At 41.6% G+C, this 20,499-nt stretch overlaps 1 protein-coding gene across 7 annotated transcripts in view; it reads left to right on the forward strand.

Annotated features, from left to right (window-relative positions):
* The window catches only part of dnah14 (dynein axonemal heavy chain 14), a 362,578-nt gene that overhangs the window by 67,598 nt on the left and 274,481 nt on the right, over positions 1–20,499 (forward strand). For all 7 annotated transcript variants that reach the window (XM_062972594.1, XM_062972581.1, XM_062972591.1 and 4 more), the window contains 4 exons: positions 625–790; positions 2,415–2,700; positions 7,235–7,289; positions 15,228–15,325. In XM_062972594.1, coding sequence (XP_062828664.1) covers positions 625–790; positions 2,415–2,700; positions 7,235–7,289; positions 15,228–15,325 — 605 coding nt within the window. The remainder of the gene's footprint in view (positions 1–624; positions 791–2,414; positions 2,701–7,234; positions 7,290–15,227; positions 15,326–20,499) is intronic.

Genomic DNA, 20,499 nt, shown 5'->3' on the forward strand with positions numbered 1-20,499 from the left:
GTATATGTTCACTTTAGATTCGCTATAAACCAGAAATGATTTGAAGGTATTCAATATTAACAAATGTTTTATTATAGCTGTTCGCATGTTTTTCTTTTGTTTCCTCTTCTACTTTTTATAGTTCCTCACCCACAAATTTATCTTGGGTTTCCCTGTCTCTTTTGATTCAATAGGGCAAAGACAATTGAATATCACGATCAGTTTTTGTGCTTAGCAGTGTTTTTGCTATCCATGTATTTTTAGTAACCACCAGTCAGGTAATGAGCAATATTTGTACTCTTAGCATTTTCGTTCTGTCATATTCTCTTGTGTCTCTATCTAATACAGTGACAACTGTAACAATGCTCCATCTACCTACTGGCATAGCTTTTAATTCACAAAAGTTTATGAGAAAAAGACTCTGTAAGATGGCATGTATTTTTGATTTTTTAAATTGGTGAATCTATAATTTTGGGACGATATAGCTGGGAAGATACGATGTGCCTCTCCTTCATGCACATCGATTGATCTATATGTTCTGCCCTAAGCTTCTTCAAGAAAACCGGGGTTTGAAAATGTTGAATAAATTATTAAAAATGAATGGCCTTATTAAAAAATTAATTTAAGATTTTTCCACATATGCAGATTGTTTAAAAAAACAATTGAGCGAGCAGATGATCTTTTACTCAGTGAAATCCGATGTCCCTGGATGCATCAAAACAATTATTTTCAAGAACCTCAGGAATTACCATGCCCTCCAAAGGAACATGAAGTACAACAAGACATCATTACCACCAGTGATATAGACAAGGCAAGTTGTTTTCTTAGTCACATACTTGTTTGGTTTTGACGGATGAGTTTCGGTTTGTTCATCTTGATGTAATTGTCAAGTTTCTTGGAGAGGTGAGGCTAAACACTTGTCTATTACATTGATGTTTATCCTAGCTAATTAATGTTAGAGAACTGGTCAATAGACTGACAGAGGCTGTAAATGCTTCTTTGAGATAAAACTATGTTCCAACCTCTCTCAGAAAAAAACAATTATGAGAATTTGGTTGAAGAAACCTTCCCTGGACCCTACCTCTTTAGGTAACTATTGAACAGTCTCCAATTTCTCCCTTTAAATTAACAACCCAAAGCTAGTTGGGGCACGTCAGTTCCATGCTTTCTTGGATGAAATGGATTGGATCCATTCTAATCTGGGTTCAGGCCTAAATTTTGAGACAGAAAAAAAGGAGATGTGGAAAAGATACAAAGTGTAGATTTTTGAAAACATACTTTATTGTTGAACCCAATACATTGTGGCCTGGAGTTTTTTTGTTTTGTTTTTTACTTCTTCAGTGAGATGTAATTTAAAAATCTGCCTGTATACTTTATTTAAAAAGTAGTTCAAAACCTTCTTCCCAGCAACTAATAAGTTACAGAGTTGGAGCTCCAAAACATGTTGGGCTATTTTTAACAACAAAATCGTTTCTTTTTAATACCCTGACCCTTTGCATTTTTTCTGCTTTTCTGCATATTCCTCCTGTTGGGGTATTTCTGTGTTTCTTATCTATGGTCTCAGCAGGACAACTTTACCCACCTATGACTGGAAGATGGCACTCCTCATTCGCCTTTTCCATCTTTGGAGGACACTCAAAAGAGACCTCTGTGTTCTTGGTGAATGCCCAGTGTAAATGATTCTGCAGCAAGGGCTGCTGAAATTTGGACTGTCTCAGTGACGCATTTCTTTTCTTATGCGGTGATCCCATGCTGTAGGTCTTCCCTCCTATCTTCATGCGGATCATCACAAAGATCGAGGGAAGATAGTAATCTGATCACTCTGTGGTAGTCCTGCTGTGTTTCTAAACTTTCCTCAACCTGTCCAGTTTACAGATTTTTTAAGTGCCATGATCTCTTTACTCACCACAGTGGAATATTCCACCTGGACATGGCCACTTTCACTTGTACTCTTGGTCCTGGCATGACTCACAATATTTAGGAAGTTAGCTTTTTATTCTCCCATATATGTAAGTCAAAGAGACTAGAAAGAACAGCTTGCCTATCTGTAACTTTGGTTCCTTGAGAGGACGTCTGTGCATTCATACAACCTACTCTCATCCTCTCTAGAGGATGAGAGCAGGTTGTACAACAGATTATTTGCCTATCCTAAATCTTATCATTGACTATGGGAAATTCGAAATTCCTAATGTTACAGAAATGTATAGCTTTCTCAGCCCACATATTTTCCTTAAAGCAGACTATGCTTAAATTTATTTTCTGCTCAAATTTATTTAATTGACTATAAGTAACCATATGAGGAATGAATTAATCATCTTCATTTTCTACTTTTAATTATGTTAGTATTTTCCTCTAGAATACTTGATTTTAGAAATAAATCATTTTTGAAGAATTGTCAGCAGTATTGTATAGTTGCTTTGTCATTTGCATTTTAGATTCTGGAAGAAGTAAAAAGGCTGCTGAAAGGAGAAGCAGAATATTCACCAATATTTGAAGTAAATTTATGTCTGAGAATTCCTTATGAAAAGGACTTTTATAGAACATATTATCCAGATGATGAGGATTTAACAGAAACACCATTAGAATCTGTGAAAGAAGAGTTAGAATATAGTGAAGATTTTAAAAATTTGGCTCAGCATGACAGCAAAATCAAATTTGAACAACAACTAGAAGATACTATTACAAATGCATCCCATAGTGGAAAAAAGAAGAATTATAATGGTAAGAGCTACAGCATTCTTTGTACTTAATGCTATGTTTGCTATTGAACAAACTCAAATCTGTAGTTCAGGGTGATATTAATTGTACCACCATTTCAAGACTTAAATTGTACATGAACAATATGATTATGTGGCCACCAAAATCCTATTGAAAAGGCATTTTTTCCCTGTTGTTATAAGAAATAATTAACATTGCGAAACATTTAAAATATTCTTTGGAGTTACTCTGTACTTAGCACACACCATTATAGAAACACTTGTTCCTTTCAGAGATATTCTTGATGGATTGTCACCTTGTCATGGTGAGGGGGCTTGCGTGTTCCTATGAACCTTTGGGCATAACCACCAGAGTCGTGCACTCCCAGGGAGGGGGGCAGGGGAGGTTCCAGTCTGAGCACAATCTGAAGACCTCAACGGCGGGTCAGGTGGAAGTTAACATGGTACATATTACAATGGTTGTGAAGGCGGAAGAAGGCTGCAACAGATTCCATGGTAATGGAAAACATTCGGTCAATAACTTTCATTTCATTATGTATAAATCGTGCTTGAATCTGTTTTTATTTGATTGTTATACTGTTATTGTTATGTTTTTGCTTTATATTTTAACCTGTTTATACCTTGTTTTCTTTTGGGCTTGGCCCCATGTTAGCCGCCCCGAGTCCCTTCAGAGAGATGGTGGCGGAATACAAAAATAAAGTATTATTATTATTATTTGTTGGGTGTAAGGTTGCTGGCGAAAGGCATTACAACTTTTGGACCTCTGTAAGGGAGGTGCTGAATGAATCCAGGCCTGTTGGGAGCTAGGCCAACAGCCCTGAAAGGAAAAGTAAGATTAGTAATTAGAGCCATACTTCCGCATTGACAATCTCATCTCTTGGTTATTTTTCAATTTTGAATCCATTCTAATCCAATTTTGAATTTTAATGAATTCAAATCCAATTAATTAAAAAACCCAGCTTCATTGAACAGTAGATCTCCAATGACTGTTCTAGCTGCCAACAAAAGACTGGAAGAACGGAGCCAAGCATGGTGCCAAATTGCAACAGAATGTGCCATCATTTTTCCTGCTGTGTCGACAGTAAGCTTTTTTCCCCTCATGTCAGGAGCAACCTGAGTCGCTTCTGGTGTGAGAGAATTGGCAGTCTGCGAAGACGTTGCCCAGGGGACGCCCGGATGTTTTTGATGTTTTTACTATCCTTGTGGGAGGCTTCTCTCATGTCCCGCATGGAGCTGGAGCTGATAGTTGAAATGAAATGATAGTTGAAATGAAAGTTACCAAATCGTACAGGGCTTTGTAGGTGATTGCCTGCACCTTGAATTGGGACCGGAAAGTGAACGGCAGCCAATGGACCTCCTTAAACAGGGGGCTTGGCCGCTCCCTTTAAGTTGCTCCGGTTAACAATCTGGCTGCCAATCGTTGGACTAATTGTAGTTTCCGGGCTGTCTTCAAGGGCAGCCCCACGTAGAGTGCATTGCCATAGTCCATTCTGGAGGTAACTAAGGCGTGGACCACCATGACCAAGTCAGACTTCACGAGGCAGTCTGGTCCCACTCTAAAGAGGTCAGCCGACCCACAGCGTCATAAGACCTGACTAACGTCTGACAAAAAAAGGGACATGTAACACCACCAATGCTGCCAATCCAAGGCACTGTTTTGACACCTCATTTCAGATTTCACTTAAGCAATTTGCACGTAGAAACCACACATTTGTACTCAAAGGACGATTGTATTAGGACACACCACTGTCGTAATACCCTTCGTACATCTCCACATGCATCCACTTCAGCAGTGGTTCCTTCGTGCCTTTGACCCTCTTCAGTAATCTCACCACAAATGGCTTTCAGTCCCAACTCAAATTTGAGACTCTCCAGTGGGGGACCATCAGAGAAAACATATGTGTTGAGATGCCCTTTTTAACCTTGAAACAGGAGATCATTATCACTATGGGTGCCTCAATGCTAGGCTGCTGCACTTATTGCAGGGATGTATCCGTTAATCAACCTTGGTCAGCTCCCGAAAGACAACATCACATCAATTACTTGGAACTGCTGGCGATTTTCAAGATTTTAAGGGCTTTTGAGAAATTGCATCAAAGATTCCATGATGCAGATTCTGACAGACAACACCACTGCCATGTGGGAATGGTGAATTTACCACAGTCTTTTCCCTACTGCCATCCACCTTCCAGGGGAAGACAGCCTGTAAGCAGATACTCTGAGCAGGACCTCATCCTGTCATGAATGGCAACAGCACCGATCGCCCCTGCTTCACATCTTCAATGTCTGGGGCTATCCAGAAGTGGACCTCTTCGCTACTGCCACCAATGCTCAATGGCACCTGTTCTGTGGCAGAGTCCCCCAAAACCTGGCATTAGGCTGCCTAGAGGTCGCCTTCCCAATATAGTGGAGGCATCATTCCTTATTGGTTTTTCCACTATTACTCAGATTCCGAGCGTGTTAAAAAATGCCGCTTGATGCATCCTGATTGCTCCTTGATGGCCGAGATGTCACTGGATCGCTCAACTACTGCTGATGTCTTGATGCAGATATCTCAGGCTCCCTCTCCGAGCAGACCTCCTCTTGATGTGCAGCAGCGATTATTCACCCCACTGCCAAAGCCCTGTACTTGATGGCTTGACGGATTGGGTTCTAGCAGCTTCATATTTGGTGGTGAACCACCCATAGCCTTCTTTGAATCTGACAGTCTATCACATACAGGAGGCTTGCTGCAAGCCACATACTGAGAATCATACAGGGGTTGCTTTGTTACCTTTTTGGAAGGAAAAGGAATTTCTCCCTACTGGGCCACCAATGCTGATGTTCTTGATTTTTTGGGAATGTTAACTGAAAAGAGCCTTTCTTTATCTTCTGTCAAAGTTTATTTGTCTGCCATTTCTTGGCGTTTACAAAGATGGGGCAAACTTTTGTTTTTCTGATCTTTGGATTCAGAGCCTTTTGAAGGGTTGCAATAACTTGCACCCATCTGTGTTACACCTAGCCTTGGACTGGAGCCTCAAACTGGTGCTTTCAAAGCTTATGGACAAACCCTTGACCACATGTCCATTGCACTTACTGTCTTGGAAAACCACCTTTTTAGTGCCAATTACCTTGATGCGCCGACCTGGAGAGCTCGGCGCTTTGCATTGGGACCGACCGTACCTTTCTTTTCAAGTCTACAGGGTCATCTTGGACCTGATATCACCTTTTTGTCCAAGATGGTATCTTATTTTCATATGAATCAAGAATTTTTTTGCCTGCCTGGAAAAAGCTTTACCTACTTGGTGTGGAGTGTGCATTGTCTTTTTATCTGGACAGGATTCATGATACTTTGCATAGACTGTTTTTGGCCTATGCTACTGACAAGTTGGGACTACCTGTGCCCCCTCAAACACTTTCAAAATGGATTGTGGCCACCGTGAAACTGTGTTGTGAGCTTACCAGAAAGAGACCACCGGACTGTGTTAGAGCACATGGGACAAGGGCAGCATCTGCTTCTGTTGCTTTTCTTCTTCACTAGAAGTCCTTTTTAAAGGCTGCTACATGGAGCAATCCAACCACGTGTATGTTACACTATAGGTAGGATGCTCGATCCCTGAAAGATATTTCACTTGGTCGCTCTGTTTTATTATCATGTGTTTCATGATTCCACTTCAAGACACTTTGGGGGGTTACTTTTGCATGTTTTATTTTCTATGCAACATTCCACTGGGCGAAATTACTGAATGTACTGAATGGTTATCCTGATTGTACAAGTTTATCTTTTATGAATGTATAATCATGCCTTGTGTGATACTCATTGAACACTTTATGTGTAATTATGTGCATTAATGATGGGAAGGAGTCAGATAAACTTCTTTCAAAGTTATATTTGTACAATTTTACAAGGTATTCTCTTGTGAATTTTTGATGGTACACTGGACTCAGTCTTCATGGTTATACAGATCTGTGTGGCATATTCCACATTCTTTCATAGTACTGTTTGCAGAAGTCTCTCTGATGAGTACATAATTCGTGGTAAACCTTGCAGATTTTATGCCAAAGGCAATGGTTGCTGTGTGTCATGATTCCTGCCTCCATTAACTTTTGTTTGATAGTCAATTGTGTGATTCACAGAAACTACAAAGAAGAAGGACACGTTGCTTACCTGTAGCTGTATTTCTTTGAGTGGTTATCTGAATTCACACAATCCCACCCATCCTCCCCACACAGGGGTCATGCCTCCTAGGAACTGAGGGGTTTCGGCAGCAACCAACCTAACATAGCCTCAAAATGGTGGGTTTTGAAGCAGAGACTGGATTGCCATCTGTCGGGGGGGGGGGGGGCTTGATTGGATAGCCTTTCTGATTATATGATCCAGTAATTTTTTGGTTAGAAATGTCTTTCAGAAAGTGGATGCCAATAATTTTTTCTTGATTTCTTTTTTAAAACCATGCTTTTAAATATGAATATTTCAATCAGTTAGAAGGGAGGTTTTTCTATAAGATATGACACAAAAATTAAGCTATTTGGTTAATTACATTTGCTGTTATTGTCAGTTCTAGATCAAGAATCTATCGCTGAGTCCAGTAATGGATCAATCATATATGAGAGGTATGTATAATCATAAGAATCCTGTTTTACAAATTATATATGTTGTTGTGATACTCTCTAAAACACATTAAATCTTTATCTAAGTAGTCAGCATATAGTGCTATTATCATCAAATAGAACTACAGTGGGACCTAGCTTTGGGAGATTGCTGTCTGCTTTGCTCTTGTCTGCTTTGAGGAACATTGGGTTAGTTGATTTTGTGTGGTTTTTATTCCTAGTATGTTTGGCATCATGAAGAGAGGGAGTGAGGCCAGAATGAGTAAAGTATGAAGAAAATGATCCTTCTGCCTCTTCATTTTGTGCTTCCTTGTCACAACTTCGTGCTTCTACCATTGTGTCACAACTTTATACTTTTTTAAATTCTTCCATGTAAATGTGCAGTCATACATTATTTGTTATTTTTATAAAGTACATTTTCTTATTTAAAAACATGTAACAAAAATGGGGGGGGGGTGGCTTTAATATTTCTGTAACATTTTGTGATAGAATTGATCCCTCTTCAAATTTTCTGGATACCAAAGTTCAGCAACTTTTCTCCATTCCTGTTAGACCAGACACAACTAGACACAAAGCAGGATTAAAAACAGGTTGTTCACCTATAACTGCTTTTCTTCAGGTGGTTGAACGAGAATTCACACTATCAGTTTGTGAGGGCCCCACCTCCACACCCTCAATATGTATGTTTCAGTGCATGGAACCCCAATCTCCTCAGTTCTGTCTGCCATGAAAAAATATAGTCATGGAAAGTTTGGAGGAGGGAGCAATGAATTATATAACCTTGATTATTGCTGCAAAACATGGCTGTTGTGTTTTTGTGGCCACTCAGACAACTTGACAATGAAGAGGTGGTTTGAACGATCATTTTTTAAAAAATTTCAAACTCTGGTTAATTGCTTGTATTGATGTCATTGCAATTACCTTAAGACCAAGAGCCTGTGTGGTGGTGTAGTTTGAGTGTTGAGCCAGGACTCCAGAAGACTCAGGGTTTGATCATCACTTAATTAATGAAATCCATTGAAGTGGGTTAGAGCAAGTCATTTGAATTACAGTATAAGACTTGATGTAGAATTTAATTTCAATCTCCCACATATACTCTGTTATTAGTATTGTTGTTATCATCTATATATATAAAATGGTAATGGAATCCCGGCACCGAGCAAAACAACAAAACTACATATCCCACAACCTCAAAATTTGCCAGCACAACCCCTCATCCATGCCTCTGGGTTCACACAACTAAAATAAACAACAGGAACCACCACGGGGCCTAAAAACAAAAACGGTCCATGTGCGCCTCCGCCACAACGAACCCCAGGCACGGACAGAACAACCCCCACCCCTCCCCTCAACAGGCGCTCCTGTGCGCTCCCCTCTTCCTGCTCCGAGGCACCGCCGACCAAGAAAACCTCACCCAGCGGCCCTCAACATGGCACCAGGGAGGAGGGACCAGCAAGGCCTACACAGAGCCCCCCACCGCCGCCCTCCCCTGGCGAGGCCTGGCCGGGACTGGGGCCGGGAGACGCGGCCAGGAGAGGGCCGGGAGGCCAGGCCTCCTCCCCGGCCACCCTCCTCCGGGACGACCTCCTCCTCATGGTCATCAGGGAAACAGAGCGAGGTGGGAGGGAGGGAGGGGCCTTGCCCACGTCGCCCGCTCAAACAGGCACACCGAGGCCACGGAGGGGCGGGGGCCAGAAGGAGGAGGAAGGGGAAGCAGGAAGAGTTCTCCCTCCATTACTTTCAGTTTCTCCTCCTCTACACCTCAATTCTAAGACAGTCAAGTCTCACTTATCCAACATTCTGGATTATCCAACCCATTTTGGTAGTCCATGTTTTCAATATATCGTGATATTTTGGTGCTACATTTGTAAATACAGTCATTACTACATAGCATTACTGCGTATTCAACTACTTTTTGTCAAATTTGTTGTATAACATGATGTTTTGGTGCTTAATTTGTAAAATCATAACCTCATTTAATGTTTAATAGGGTTTTCCTTAATCCCTCCTTATTCTCCAACATATTCACTTATCCAACATTCTGCAGGCCCGTTTATGTTGGATAAGTGAGACTCTACTGTAAAAACAATCACAACCACAACAATAATCATCAACAGCTTCACAGGCAAGAACCACACAGGCACTGAAGCTGTAAGGCCATTCAGTGCTAATCAAGCTCGCCAATGGCAACATTCACACTTGGTCTCCAAACAGACAATACAGTAGAGTCTCACTTAGCCAAGCTTCACTTATCCAAGCCAGTCTGCCATTTAGTAGTCAATGTTTTCTAATTAAATGTTGCAATGTTTGCGTGCTAAATTCGTAAAAACAGTAATTAATACATGACATTACTTTATATCATATGTAATAATTACTATGGTCTAATAAGAAAACAGAACAATAGAATCTCTAAAATCAGGACACAAAATACAAAACAACACTCAAAAGACAGGGACATTCCAAACACGGGAATTCCACACAGGCCCAGCTAACACTTCCCAACAAAGGATTCCCTCAACCAGGAAACAGCCAGGCCTCGAACCTCCAAGGCCATTCAATACATTCAAAGCGTAACTAATTGCAACATTCATACTTCCTGCACTCAGACTATTCATTGCTATTCGACCTGCCCTACCAACAATTCCACAAGGTAGAAAGCGGCCAGGCTTCAAAGCACCAACACTATTCACTCCTCTTCAACCTCTCTTCAACCTCTCAAACCAATATTTCCCCTACATAAAAAACCCTCACATTTGGAAGCTATCACACCACTCCGTCCCATTCAACCAGCCAAAGCAAGGAGGCCCATATATAGAAAGCACCCAGGCTTGGAAGCAGCGAGGCGATTCAGTGGAATTCCAAATGGCCACAGCAACGTGTGGCTGGGCACAGCTAGTTTATTTATATAGTACCATCAAGCATACATGGTAAATAACCAACAACAACAACAATAATTTTATTTCTTACTCTCCTTTCACTATGGCTGGAGATGGGTCACAACATAAGCTAAAACCACACTATCAAAAATGCTATATAAAATATACATATTAAAATGTATTATATAAAATACACAGAACAAAGATTAAAATAAAGTAAAATAAGATGTGTGTCAAAGGTCAGACACCAGCCAGTTAGATAAATGCAGTTTATTTAACAAACAACCCAAAACAGCTCAATAAACTGTCCAAGGAGCTTATAACACTTAAACTTAAGTGTAAATAAGCATTCAAAACGAAGAAAAAGCCAAAAAAACAAACCGGCGTATAATCCGGATTATCCGGAGATATAATCCGGATTAGAACCAAGGTGCTTGAATCAAGTTCAAAATTGCAATGCAGACTCAAGACGGCAAAACAAACAAAGACAAATAATCCCAGAAGCTCGAAACTTCCCCAAAACCCAAGAGTACAGAAAAAACCCCAAAAACCGGGCCAAAGTTTTTCGCCAAAAATGATGCAAGCAAGCTAAGCTGAGAAAAACTGAAACAAGCGCGACAAGTCGCTGCGGAGTTGAAAGCCAAGCCAGATGTCAAAGGAGTGAAGCGTCGTAGCGAAGTCAAGCCGGTCCGAAGTCGGGGTTGGGAAACAGCGTCAGAGTCGAAGATGAAGCCAGTAGTCAGCAACGGAAGACAGCCACGGAGGTAGGAATGTTGCCAAGCCGAGTTTTGGGAGCGAAGAGATATGCCAAGTCAAATTCCAGTCCAAGGTCCAAAGGGGTGAAGTCGTCCACGTCACAGGATAAAACAAAAAGCCAAGACGACGGAGGCGAGCGGCAGCTAATGCAAAATAGTAATAACAATGCAGTCCAAACAGAAAAGCCACACAGTTCCAGCCCTCCGTTGTAGAATAACCCGGATCAAACTTCGGTTGCAAAGTCCCAAGCCAGTCTTCGGAATCAAGTACAGGAAACCTAATGGCGCCCAACAACACCTTGCCACACGCAAGGAACAATGGCCAAAACCCCCCAATTTATTTAGGTTTCCTTGAGCGTCCAAACCACCAACGCCTTAGGATCAGGCATCCCAAGTTCCTCATCAGAGTCAGAATCGCTCTGCCTACGCCCAACCCTGTCCACACCTGCTCTGGTTATATCCCATATGGATTACTGCAATGTGCTTTACGTGATGCTGCCTTTGAAGACGGCTCGGAAGCTCCAACTAGTACAACAGGCGACAGCCAAACTAATAGCTGGGGCGGCTTACAGGGAGCGTACTACTCCCATGTTGAGTCAGCTCCACTGGCTGCCAATATGCTACTGAGCCCAATTCAAAGTGCTGGTTTTGACCTACAAAGCCCTAAACGGTTCTGGCCCATCTTACCTGTCCGAACGTATCTCCCCCTATGAGCCTTCTAGAACTCTTAGATCATCGGGGGAGGCCCTGCTCTCGGTCCCACCAGCCTCGCAAGTAAGGCTGGTGGGAACGAGGGACAGGGCCTTCTCGGTGGTGGCTCCTCGGCTGTGGAACACACTCCCCAGCAACATACCCCAGATACCAATTTTCCTAGGCTTCAGGAAAGCTTTAAAGACATGGTTGTGCATGCAAGCTTTTAATGAATGAGAACATGGACTTTACATGACCTGTACAAAGACTTATTGAGGATTCTGGATGAATGGATTCTAATCTTGGACATGCTCAAAATTTTATATAATGTGATTTTATTTTGTAATGGTATCTGTTTTATATGAATTGTTGTTTTGTAGATTGTTTTATATGAATTGTTGTTTTTACCTTGTTTTTAGGCATTGAATTTTTGCCTATTTGTTGTAAGCCACTTTGAGTCCTCTCTGGGAGAAAGGCGGGGTAAAAGTGATGTAAATAAATAAGTCCAAAACACCTGGAGGGCCCAAGTTTGCCCATGACTACCTTACATTTTGGATCATGGTTTTAAGGTTCTGAATTGATGTCCCTAACAGGTTAAGTATGCATTTTCGGCGGCTTTCATGGCTGGAATCACTGGGTTGCTATGAGTTTTTTGGGCTGTATGGCCGTGTTCTAGTAGCATTCTCTCCTGATGTTTCGTCTGCGTCCATGGCAGACATCCTCAGAGGTTTGTTCAGAATTATTGGAAACATTGTGTACGTAAAATTACTTTCATGCTATGTGAATAGTAAAGGTTTTCCCCTGACGTTAAGTCTAGTCGTGTCCAATTCTGGGGGTCAGTGCTCATCTCAATTTCTAAGCCAAAGAGCTGGCGTTGTCCGTAGACACCTCCAAGGTAATGTGGCCTGCATGACTGCATGGAGCGCCGTTACCTTCCTGCCAGAGTGGTACCTATTGATCTATTCACATTTGCATGTTTTCGAACTGCTAGGTTGGCAGAAGCTGGGGCTGACAGCAGGAGCTCACTCCGCTCCCCGGATTCGAATTGCCGACCTTTTGGTCAACAAGTTCAGCAGCTCAGTGGTTTAATCTTCTGTGCTACCTGGGGCTATGTGAATATATGGTGTATATGAAACATATTGTAAACCTCTGAACAAACCTCTGAGGATGCCATTAGCCATAGGTGCAGGCAAAACTTCAGGAGAGAATGCTACTGGAACATGGCCGTACAGCCTGAAAAACTCACAGCAACCCAGGTTGAGTATGCCTTATTTGAAATGGTATAATTTCTAGCATTTAAATTTGAATTGCACAGAATAGCCTCGCTGCTTCAAAGCCTGGCCGCTTTCTATATAGGGGCATCCTTGGGCAGGTTGAATGGGACAGAGTAGCCTCGTGGCTTCAAAACTTGAGGGTTTTCTATCTAGGGCAAATCTTGATTGGCCAGGTTGAACAGCACTGAATAGCCTTGCTGCTTCAAAGCCTGGCTGCTTCCTGCCTGGGGGAATCCTTTGTTGGAAGGTGTTAGCTGGCCCTAGTTGTTTCCTTTCTGGAATTTTCCTGTTTTCAGATTGTTGCTCTTTATTTACTGTCCTGATTATAGAGATTATATTGTTCTGTATTATTATACCACAGTAATTATTATATATTATATTTATAAACTTATATTAACTGCTTAGAACTGGATTGTATGAAGCCCCTTCTACACAGCTGTATAAAATCCACACTGAAGTGGATTATATGGCAGTGTGGACTCAAATCCAGTTCAAAGCAGATAATATAAGATAATAAATGCTGTGTAAAAGGACCTTGAATCTACACTACCATAAAATCCAGTTCAAATCAGATAATCTGTATTTTATAGGCAATGTACAAGAGGCCTGTGTGAACAGGCCCTGGGTGCCATTTTGGGCTGAGTGGGTTGCTAGGAGACAAAGTGGGTGGAGCCTAGCCTTCTAACTGGCAGCAATGGAAAAAAAACAGTTATTTCTCATCCTCAAATTTGGGCTTAATTTTTCTATGTTTTTTTGACTGAAAGACATATTTTGGATGACTATGTCTTTTGTGGCCAAATTTGGTGTGATTGGGTTCAGTGGTTTTGTTGTTTACTCCATAGTAAAATGAAAATTACATTTTAACTAGTGAATATAGTAGAGTTCCGGTTATCCAAAATAAACGGGCGGGCCCAATGTTGGATAACTGAAATTGACAGATAATACGGAGGCCCTATTCAAGCTGGGGGCATGGTGTGATGTCTCATGGGCCTTGTAGTCCCGTTCCTAGTACCATTGTGGCAGACGAAGAGGAAAACATGGGATTTCCACCGGTTCAGCCAGAATCGGAGCCCCTGCACCTGGAGGATGTTTGCCCTCAAGAAGTCAGCCAAACAAGCCTTGGGCAGAATTCTCCCCCGTTTTCCCGGAGAGACAATTATGATAGAGATAGAGGAGCTAGGGAGGCGAATCGCCGGAGTGCCAGAATCGCAGCCAAACAATTAGCTGATTAGGTCTGCTTCCCTTGGGAAATTCTAAGGAGTCATGCATCTGGACACAGTTTGGGTTTCACTTCTTGTTCTCCAGGGAAAGTGTTCCTTGGCGGGAAAACAAGATCCTATATAGGTGTTTTGCCGCAAGGGGAACCTTGCGGAGTCAATTCGTCAGCTCGAGGAGTGAGATCGTGTGTGGACTCCAGTTCCTTGTTTCCCGGATCAAGTTCAAGCCTGCCTTGTTTCGCGTTTGCCACGGACCTTGTTTTTGCTTCTTGTTGCCTCGTTTCAAGTCTTGTTCTAGCCAAGTATCAAGTTTGTTTTCCAGCCTAGTTGCCAAGTTTCAATGGACTAAAGGACCTTGTCTTCTCCCCACACTATTGCTTGGCAAAGTGTGTGTTTCGGTTATTGGATTATAACTTTGGACTCTAATATCTCATATTGGACATTATTTTCCTGGACTATATTTGACCTTTCCTGAAAGGTCTACTTCTGAACTTTATTCTTCACTTGTTTTTATTGACTTTATATATTCCTAAAATAAAGATATTAGATAGAATCTGGCCTCTGCGCATGGTTATTGGTGTTCTGTAGCCTGGGTCCTGACACATGGCAAGGAGGGAAGGGATTTTTGCACCCCATGCATGGAGGAGGGTGCAGAGGGGAGGGCCAAACTTGAGAGGTGCAATTTGAGAAACCTTTGAAACAGGCCGCAGGAAGGTGCCTGGAGGGAGGCAGGCTCAGAAGGAAGCTTTAATGGAAAATTTCTCCCCCCCCCCACCCGGGCGCCTTCCTTGTTTACCTTAGAGGAGCTCGAAGGCTCCCACCAGCTGTTTCTAGGGGCGGGCAGCGAGGTGGGCTCCATGTTTGAGAGAAGAGCTTTTCTCTCCCTCGCCTCAAATGGCGCCTCTCAAGTTTGGCCCTCCCCTCTGCACCCTCCTCCATGCATGGGGTGCAAAAATCCCTTCCCTCCTTGCCAGCCCCCCCCCCCCCCCCCCCGCAGTGCGTTGGATAATACGGTATGTCGGATAAACGGAAGTCAGATAACCGGAACTCTACTGTATGTGTAATTGAAATAAACGATAATTTTTCTGAATATTTTTTGCTGACAAAAATATATTATTTTCTTTTGTAGTTCTCCATTATTCTCTACAGATGTATATCTAACTCCCAACAGAAGAGAGTTTTCAGTACAGTTGCAAGGAATTTTGGATGGACTGGAAAACACTATTGGTAAGTAACCTGTGCTAATAAATGTGCAGTCCTAAGTATAATTATCACTTATTAATTTATCCAGTACTGATCGTCTACTAGGTGATGAGCTAAATATAGTGGTGATTGTGCATTTGATTTTTGAAAGAAAGAGGTCTACAGATGATTTCTTATTCTTTTGGAGATCATTTATACTTATACATTATCCAGAAAAATAGTGACCTAGAAGGTATATTTATTAACATTTATCAAACATATTAATTTCTATTATTATGTAAAGCAGACATTATTCCTGGACATGTATCATGCCAAATAACAGACTAGTTTTGTTCAAATACGGTACAAAAATGTTTCTAGGTACATTTACATTATATTGTTGTAGCCCAGCCTCCATCTGAGCTGTCAGGTGAGCCTGAGGTTGGCCCTATTCAGCCAGTGATTGTCTCTGCACCTGTCTTGTCAGAGGTGCAGCCAGAATTTGTCTCCCCACCTGCCTTGCCAGAGGACTCTGGGTTTGGGCCTGAGATGCAGCCAGAGTTTGTCCCAGTGGATTCTGGGACCAGAAACAGAATGGTTGCAAGTAGGCAGTTTGAACTGCATTCCTCAAAGCAGTCAAGGTCAGATCTCCAGGTTCCAGATGGACATTCTAGTTCGGATGCTGGAACTGATAAGGTGGGGAGGGATAATGAGCTTGACAGGAGGAGAGCGATAAGTCAGTTGAGAAAAGAAAAGGAGTGTGTTAGAAAGATTAAACGTCTGCTTTTGAAAAGAAATAATGAGCAACCTTCTCATGGAATGGCACCTTGAATTATGTTGTTTTCTCACAACAACAGAATGCGTTCATGGTAATAGGAGTGCAGTTTTTCTCTGTTGGATGTAACATACCCTAGCTGTGTACCAATCTTAACTCATATATCCCATAATTATAACATGGACCACAGAGTTTAATTAACAAGGGGAGGATTCCGATACACCCTGAGAGCTGTCCAGGAAGCAGAATCTGTGGCTAAGTAGTAGAAACCACTGGGTCACCAGTTTGGGTGCTCCTTCTCTTTCTCTGTGTGCCATAGTAATAATAATAAATAATAATAAAGATTTATTTATATCCCGCCCTCTCTCCCCAAGGGGACTTGGGGCAGCTTATAACAGAAAGAACAATTACATAGTATCATCACACTTACTTCCAAAAAGTTAAATCAGAACAAACAAATCAAAAGGGAAATATGGCCACCGGCACCAACAGGAACAGCCTCTTTGTATGTCTGCACCTCCCTGTCCAGTCTCTTGGGTTCCCAGCTTCTCTAGGCTTTTTCATGTAGGTGAAAACCCATCAAATCTAATGCACACCTCAATTTTAGCAATGTAACTTAGCATTAAACTCAATTAAAATTGCTCTCAGTAACGTAATTCTAGATAGTGGTATCTAGATTACGTAAATATGGATAAAAGTGGAAAGATCTAAAATTGTACTATATAAATTGGCTACACCATCTAACACCAGCAAAGGATCGTTACCTTGTTACAGTGCTGGAGCTTGGGCACCTCAAAGATGCCATAAGTGAAACTGTTAAGGGACACCCAAGATGGGAAGGTCATGGCAGAGAGGTCAGACTAAATACGATCCCTGGGGAAGGTAATGACAACTCACCCCAGTATTCTTGCCATGAAAACTAAATGGATCAGTACAACCAGAGATATGTCGGTATACCATTGGAAGGTGGGACTCCCAGGTTGTAAGATGGCCAAAATGCTACTGAGGAGGAACAAAGGATAAGTTCAGCTAGCCCCAGATGTGATGATGCAGTTAGCTCAAAGCCGAAAGGAAGGCTAATGGCCGATGGTGCTGGAGGTGAATGACAAATCTGATGATCTGAAGATTAACACACTATAGGAACCTGGAATGTAAGCTCTATGAGCCAGGGCAAATTGAACGTGGTTATTGGTGAGATGTCAAGATTAAAGATAGACATTTTTGCGGGTCAGTGAACTGAAATGGACTGGAATGGGCTACTTCACAACAGATGACCACCAGATCTATTACTGTGGACAAGAGGAACACCGATGGACTAACCTTTATAATTACAGTAAAGTCTCACATAAACGGGCCGGCAGAATGTTGGATAATAAGGAGGGATTAAGGAAAAGTCTATTACACATCAAATTAGGTTATGATTTTACAAATTAAGCACTAAAACATCATGTTTAACAACAAATTTGACAGAAAAAGTAGTTCAATATGCAGTAATGTTATGGTGTAATTGTTGTATTTACAAATTTAGCATCAAAATATCACGATTATTGAAAACATTGACTACAAAAATGCGTTGGATAATCCAGAACGTTGGATAAGCGAGTGTTGGATAAGTGAGACTCTACTGTAATAATAAAGTTACTGAAGCAAAAAATGATAGAATGATCTCAATTCGAGTTCAAGATAAGCCATTTAACATCACAGTGATCCAAATATACACCCCAACCACAGCTGCTGAAGAAGCAGAAGTAGATCAGTTCTATGAGGATCTGTCGCACCTACTGGATAATACACCAAAAAGAGACATTATTTTGATCACAGGAGACTGAAATCCTAAGATGGGTAGTCAAATGACAACCGGGATCACAGGCAAGCATGGTCTGGAACAACAAAATGAAGCGGGAAGTAGGCTGATAGAATTTTGCCAGGAAAACTCACTGTGCTAACACTCTATTCCAACAACCTAAAACAGGGGTCCCCAAACTTTTTAAACGGGGCCAGTTCATGATCCTTCGGACCATTGGAGGGCCGGACTATAGTTGGCCACCAAGCAATAATAAATAATAATAATAATAATAATAATAATAATAATAATAATAATAATAACAGCAACAATAATAATAATAAAAAAGAGGGTTGGAAGAGACCCTTTGGGCCATTGAGTCAAATCCCTTTCTGCCTTTGTGCATCGAAAGCACAAGCAAAGCACCTCTGACAGATGGCCACCCAGCCTCAATGTCAATAATAATAATGATGATAATGATAATGATAATACAGGGTTTTGGAACACAATACTCCTGACCTCACAATCGTGTTAAAAAACAAAGTATGGATTGTCAATGTTGCAATCCCAGGTGACAGCAGGATTGAGGAGAAACAACTGGAAAAACTGAAACGATATGAGGATTTAAAGATCGAATTACAAAGACTCTGGCACAAGCCAGTCAAGGTGGTCCCAGTGGTGATCGGCACACTGGGTGCAGGGCCTAAAGGCCTTGGCCTGCACTTAAACACAATCGGCGCTGACAAAATTACCATCTGCCAGCTGCAGAAGGCCACCTTACTGGGACCTGCATGCATTATTTGCTGATACGTCACACAGTCCTAGACACTTGGGAAGTGTCCGCCGTGTGATCCAGTACAACAGTCAGCAGAGTGTCTGCTGTGGACTCATCTTGTTGTGTTTCAAATATTAATAATAAGGGTTGTAAGAGAAGAAGAGACCCCTTGGGTCATTTAGCCCAACCCCCTTCTGCCCTTGTGCCATGGGGGCCGAATAAATGGCTTTGATGGGCCGCATCTGGCCCCCGGGCCTTAGTTTGGGGACCCCTGACCTAAAAGATGGCTTTATACATGGACTTCACCAGATGGTCAATACCGAAATCAGACTGACTGCATCCTTTGCTGCCAAAGGTAGCAGACATCCATCTAGACGGTGAAAACAAGACCTGGAGCTGACTGTAGTTTATATCACGAACGTCTTATTGCACTATTTAGACTCAGACTAAAGAGATTAGGGAAAATACACAGACTGCTCAGATATGATCTCACCAATATTCCTAGTGAATATACAGAGGAGGTGAAGAATAGATTTCAGGGACTAGATTTAATAAATAGAGTCCCGGAACTATGGACAGAAGTTCACAGCATTGTTCAGGAGGCGGCAACAAAGTACGTCCCAAAGAAAAAGAAAATCAAGAAGGCCAGATGGTTGTCTGCTGAGACACTCAAAGTAGCCCAAGAAAGAAGGAAGGCGAAAGGAAACAGTGATAGGGGGAGATATGCCCAATTAAATGCACAATTCCAGAGGTTAGCCAGGAGAGACAAGGAACTATTTTTAAACAAGCAATGCATGGAAGTGAAAGAAGATGATAGAAAGAATGGGAAGAACAAGAGACTTCTTCCAGAAGATCAGAAACATCGGAGGTAAATTACAGGCAAAAATGGGCATGATCAAAAACAAAGATGTCAGGGACCTAACAGAAGCTGAAGAGATCAAGAAAAGGTGGCGAGAATATACAGAAGATCTGTATAGGAAGGATAATAATTTTGAGGATAGCTTTGATGGCGTGGTGAGTGAATTAGAACCAGACATCCTGAGGGATGAGGTTGAATGGGTCTTAAGAAGCATTGCTAATAACAAGGCAGCAGGAGACAACGAGATCCCAGCTGAACTGTTTAAAATCTGGAAAGATGATGCTATCAAGGTGATGCATGCCATATGCCAGCAAATATGGAAAACACAAGAATGGCCATTAGATTGGGAAAAAAAATCAATTTATATCCCCATACCAAAAAAGGGAAATGCTAAAGAATGCTGAAACTTTCATACAGTGGCACTTATTTCACATGCCAGTAAGGTAATGCTCAAGATCCTGCAAGGCAGACTCCAGTAATACATGGAGTGAGAGTTGCCAGATGTAAAAGCTGGGTTAGAAAAGGATTAGGAACAAAAGACCAAATTGCCAATATCTGCTGGATAATGGAGGAAGGTAGGGAGTTTCAGAAAAACATCTATTTCTGTGTGGATATCTTCGACTGTGTGGATCATAATAAATTGTGGAAGTTCTTGTTGGTATGGGGATACCAAGCCACCTTGTCTATCTCTGTATAACGACCAAGTAGCAACAGTAAGAACAGACCACGGAACAACAGACTGATTTAAAGAATCAAAGACTCCCAACGGAAAATAATCTTCAAATGGTATAGAACCCCCTTCAATTAGCACACATAATGAGAAATATTTTCAATAAATGTTTGCATGATTGTGAGGGGATAGATTCATTCTCTCATATGTGGTGGATTGCAGAAAAATTCAAAACTGTTACAGTAAAATAAGAAATGTAATGGAAGAAATAATAAGGAAAAAATTAAAGTGGGATAAAGCTAGATTTATGTCTCTCGCTATAGAGGCAAAGGAAGACAACAATAAATGGACAGAAAT

Source organism: Anolis carolinensis, chromosome 1 (genome assembly GCF_035594765.1).
Source record: "Anolis carolinensis isolate JA03-04 chromosome 1, rAnoCar3.1.pri, whole genome shotgun sequence".
NCBI classification, from domain to species: Eukaryota; Metazoa; Chordata; class Lepidosauria; order Squamata; family Dactyloidae; genus Anolis; species Anolis carolinensis.